At 43.6% G+C, this 5,364-nt stretch overlaps 1 protein-coding gene across 1 annotated transcript in view; it reads left to right on the top strand.

Annotated features, from left to right (window-relative positions):
• Positions 1-3,978, top strand: part of LOC311089397 (nucleolar protein 12-like) — a 7,383-nt gene extending 3,405 nt beyond the window's left edge. The window contains exons 3-5 of the mRNA XM_084124065.1: positions 1,103-1,151; positions 2,870-3,077; positions 3,649-3,978. Of these exons, the coding sequence (XP_083980191.1) occupies positions 1,103-1,151; positions 2,870-3,077; positions 3,649-3,850 (459 nt within the window). The 3' untranslated portion in view covers positions 3,851-3,978. The remainder of the gene's footprint in view (positions 1-1,102; positions 1,152-2,869; positions 3,078-3,648) is intronic.
• The last annotated feature ends 1,386 nt before the right edge of the window (positions 3,979-5,364 follow it).

Here is a 5,364-nt window from a genome sequence, read left to right on the forward strand (position 1 = left end):
CAGAAGCACGTCAGAGAGGAGGTGTGTGTGTGTGATGAGGAGCAAACTGAAGGAGGAGCAGAAGTGCGTCAGAGAGGAGGTGTGTGTGTGTGATGAGGAGCAAACTGAAGGAGGAGCAGAAGCGCGTCAGAGAGGAGGTGTGTGTGTGTGAGAGGAGGTGTGTGTGTGTGTGTGTGTGATGAGGAGCAAACTGAAGGAGGAGCAGAAGCACGTCAGAGTGTGTGTGTGTGATGAGCAAACTGAAGCAGGAGCAGAAGCACTTCAGAGAGGAGGTGGTGTGTGTGTGTGTGATGAGGAGCAAACTGAAGGAGGAGCAGAAGCACGTCAGAGTGTGTGTGTGTGAGGAGCAAACTGAAGCAGGAGCAGAAGCACTTCAGAGAGGAGGTGTTGTGTGTGTGTGTGTGTGTGTATGATGAGCAAACTGAAGGAGGAGCAGAAGCGCGTCAGAGAGGAGGTGTGTGTGTGTGATGAGGAGCAAACTGAAGGAGGAGCAGAAGCGCGTCAGAGAGGAGGTGTGTGTGAGATGAGGAGCAAACTGAAGGAGGAGCAGAAGCACGTCAGAGAGGAGGTGTGTGTGTGTGATGAGGAGCAAACTGAAGGAGGAGCAGAAGTGCGTCAGAGAGGAGGTGTGTGTGTGTGATGAGGAGCAAACTGAAGGAGGAGCAGAAGCGCGTCAGAGAGGAGGTGTGTGTGTGTGTGTGTGTGATGAGGAGCAAACTGAAGGAGGAGCAGAAGCACGTCAGAGTGTGTGTGTGTGTGTGATGAGCAAACTGAAGCAGGAGCAGAAGCACTTCAGAGAGGAGGTGGTGTGTGTGTGTGTGTGTGATGAGGAGCAAACTGAAGGAGGAGCAGAAGCACGTCAGAGTGTGTGTGTGTGAGGAGCAAACTGAAGCAGGAGCAGAAGCACTTCAGAGAGGAGGTTGTGTGTGTGTGTGTGTGTGTGTATGATGAGCAAACTGAAGGAGGAGCAGAAGCGCGTCAGAGAGGAGGTGTGTGTGTGATGAGGAGCAAACTGAAGGAGGAGCAGAAGCGCGTCAGAGAGGAGGTGTGTGTGTGTGTGATGATGAAGCTGCTGATGATGATGATGTTGTTCCTCCTCCAGAGACACAGAGAGTATCTGAAGATGCTGATGGAGCGCCGCCAGGCTCTGGGTGAGTGTCACGTGTGTGTGAGCTCAGAGGTCATGTGACGCGTCTATATGTGTGTGTGTGTGTGTTGGGAAATCCCCCTTAGGTTATTCTTATGGGGGGATTTTTTTAGACAATATTTTTATTACATTTATCTCACCTACATGTTTGCTCACGCGATGTGTTTTTACAGTGGGGGTAATTTAGTTGTTTAGAGTTTACACAACACAAGCAAGCTCGATTTCAATCTTTACATTAAACTGAAAAAAGTAGCAAAAATAAATACAATAGAATAAAGTGAAAAATAAAAAGAGAAATAAAAAGTATAGTGTTTGTGTTGGTCTAACACTGGTATTCAGAAACACTACTGACACTGAATAAAGTAATCAAATGTAAAATGACACTGGATAGTCTTTTAGTCCTGACTAAATTAAATGCATATTAATCCTGGGGTCGACACCATGACGCCGGTTTAGGGGGCTAGCCAGGTGTGTTTGTAGTATTGATACTGACATAATAATGACATACAATAAATATGTAAAACTGAACTACATGATTGAGGGAGCGGCTACACAGTGAACTCAGAGAAATCGCTACGCTAGAGCACACAGTGTGTGTATAGGCTACTACAAATGATGCCCGTGAAAGTGCCTGTGAACGCATTGAATAGGATATGTTTAGTTGATGAATAGCATAGGCTACTATTACACAGTAGCGATCAAGTTAAGCGCACCAGAATAAAATATAATATTCAGAAGTAAACGGTGTAGCTGACTTACAGATTCAGGTAACATCCACAAATGAATAAGCGTGACGGTTCAGGGATCAGGCTACACAGTGAACTCAGAGAAAACGCTACGCTAGCTCCGCTGCTTTCCTCAACCTTCTCTGTCTCTGGTCCTGCGCTGAGCTCACTCAGTGTGTGATGGGAAGTTCGGTTCTTCTCCGCAAACCGGTTCTTTCGGGCAGTTCGTTTCAATGAACCGGTTCACCAGTTCTTTTAAGTCCTCACGCAATGACGTTAATTCCATCATCCCGGCGGATAAAAATACATTCATATAAAGTAATCATAACTCCAGTTAAATAATAATAATCATCGTCATAATCTTCTTGGATAAGTTTCTTACATTTACGGTTTTGATGAACCCTGTACATGGGATGTGCAAATGCGGATGTTTCACATGTCTTAAAGATATAAGTGAATAAACTGGTCTCCATCAATTTGATTTTATTTGTTGTTAAATAAACTTACATTTCGCTGAATTCGGCCCCTCGTTCAAGTCCTCGGTTCACCGGTGCTCGGTTCAGAGATGGTGCTATCATGCATGCTCAGTATCTCCAGCTCATCGGTTCTACGTGTCCAACGTGTCCGGCAGAAACAGTTCTCGGTTCTGTGCTGGTGAAACTCTGCAACTGCAGTTCTTGACTCGAGAACCGTGGCCTAGGCCCGTGTGTGCTGATCTGAGAACTGCTGAAACCTGGACATGCAGTCGATGCATGTCTCCAGAATGTTTTGGTTAACACATTATAAACATTTACTTTGCACCCTTAAAACCTCGGCAAGAGTTTACGTCAAAGATTTATATCAACTTACTTGGAAATTAAATGAGCTTTTCCTGAAAATAATGTTTTAGTGTAATAATAAACGTTTAGTTTGACAGTTTTACAATCCATTCATTGTGTTTCCAATCTTTAAAATAACTGGCAATATTCAAGCCCTGTTTGTGTGTGTGTGTGTTTAGACGAGGAAGACGAGCTGGAGGACGTGATCACGGCCACGACGGAGAGCGTTCAGTATGATCATCCCAACCACACCGTCACCGTGACGACCATCAGCGACCTCGACCTATCAGCAGACAGAATGCTGGATCCGCCGAGAGAAGAGCAGGACGGCGAGGAGAAGACGACAGCCCTCCCCAAGGTCTCCGGAAACCCCCTGCTGTCCAAGAAGTATGATCACTGTCATCATTCGCTAACACACACACACACACACACACACACACACACACACGACAGCCCTCCCCAAGGTCTCCGGAAACCCCCTGCTGTCCAAGAAGTATGATCACTGTCATCATTCACTAACACACACACACACACCAGAAGGGGGTTCAGATTGTGTTGTAAAGCTCTTTGAATGATTCAGATGAGTCAGTGATTCAGATGAGTCAGTGATTCAGATGAGTCAGTGATTCAGATGAGTCAGTGATTCAGATGAGTCAGTGATTCAGATGAGTCAGTGATTCAGATGATTTAGATGAGTCAGTGATTCAGATGATTTAGATGAGTCAGTGATTCAGATGATTTAGATGAGTCAGTGATTCAGATGATTTAGATGAGTCAGTGATTCAGATGATTTAGATGAGTCAGTGATTCAGATGATTTAGATGAGTCAGTGATTCAGATGATTCAGATGAGTCAGTGATTCAGATGATTCAGATGAGTCAGTGATTCAGATGATTCAGATGAGTCAGTGAATCAGATGAGTCAGTGAGTCAGATTTGTTGTGTGTGTGATTCTGCAGGATCCAGAGCCTCACGGCGTCACTCAACAGCCTCACTAAACAGAAGAGCACCAAGCGAAGGTCCAAAAAGGAAATGAGGCGCAGAAACCGCCAGAGCGACAGGAAGTCGGCATCAGTGCAAGACAACAAGCTCCGTCAGGGCAGAAGCACCAAAGCTCAGAGACGCAGACAGACGGGCCGGAACGAGCGGCACCAGGACTGAGGAGCGGCAGACTCGTGGAGCGACTGATGCGACACACTCATGAACTCTTGCCGCTCTGTGTGTGTGTGTGTGTGTTTTTACATGTTGATGCTTTAAACGGACATTAAAAAAGAAACCTTTCATTTCTACAGTGTCAAACTCTCATTCCCACATTAGGCAAGTTCACAACCGTAACCATAACTGTAACAATAACTAACTGTAATAACTATAAAACTCGGTTATCAGTGTGATAGTGTTAGTCGTTGTATAGTCCTGTGCTGTGAAGGCTAGCCGGCTAAACTACATCTGGGCTAGAAAGCTAACACTATTATCGTCAAAGATAGAGACAGAGACCGTGTTTACTGTGAACACGTAACAAAATGTAGTGAGACTATTTAGGGCTGCTTTTAGTATACTACACATTCTTTGTGTGATATCTACAGTTTCTAGTCGAATGATTTTAACTTGATACTTCGTGTGTTACATGTGACGTTACAAAACACACTGGGTTTAGTTGAAGATGCAAAAAAATGAAGATGCATTAGCATACTCCCCTTCAGACTCTCTGCTCTGTAAGATCGGGTGCACCCAAAACCTTATTTTCTGTCTTTTAAAGAAAAGGAAAAGCTCGTCTTCACTGGATGATGATGATGATGAAGTGTCCATGTTTTCTCAGCTGTCGGCGCGAAAGTTTTGTAATTTTGAAGCTCTGAACGTCACAGGCGTTGCAAAATCACGTCGCGGCTGATGTGAATGGTTTCCCAGCTAACACATGACGTAACGGTTACGTAATGTATTCGTACTTTTTGGTCACGTCATGACTTTACTAATTGACAACGTAACTACAACGTTGCATGCTCGTAATGGATGTGTACGGATCCAGGAATTTCACTTTTCCGGTTGCGGCCACGACCAAAGTTTGGTCACCAGATTACGTTGCAGTTACGTAACAGTCGCGTATTTGTGTTAGCTGGGTTTGACGCGAACTATTCGCTTTTTCGTTCCGCTTTTTCATTACGCGTCTGGTGTGAAAGGGCCTTAACTATAATAACCTTTGATAACTGTAACAATAACTATAATAACCTTTAATAACTGTAATGATAACAGTAATAATTAATATATAATAACTGTAACCATAATCCAGCTAACAATGACCTGGCGGTCCACCAGCGTTTTTTAGGCGGCACAAAGTCAGCGGCTGGGCCACCGTCGGCAGTCCAGTGGCAAGCCGATAGTCGGTCCACGTGTTTCTGAGCGTTTACAGGACATCTTTAATTTATAAATGTATATTTGTTTTAATTTATTTTTTACAGTTAAAAAGAATCTGAAAGCACAGAATAAAAAAATGGTGAAACTGACCTAATAGCTGTAGCTATATCAAAAGCAAAGTGTTGGTGGTATTAAAAAGTACTACCTATGAGCATTTTTAGCAAGCGTTCAAATGAAATATGGGGCTATTCATAAAAACAACAATAAAAAAAAAAAAATAAAAAAAAAAATATATATATATATATATATATATATATATATATATA

Source organism: Abramis brama, assembly GCF_963993115.1.
Source record: "Abramis brama genome assembly, chromosome: 1".
Classification (NCBI taxonomy): Eukaryota; Metazoa; Chordata; class Actinopteri; order Cypriniformes; family Leuciscidae; genus Abramis; species Abramis brama.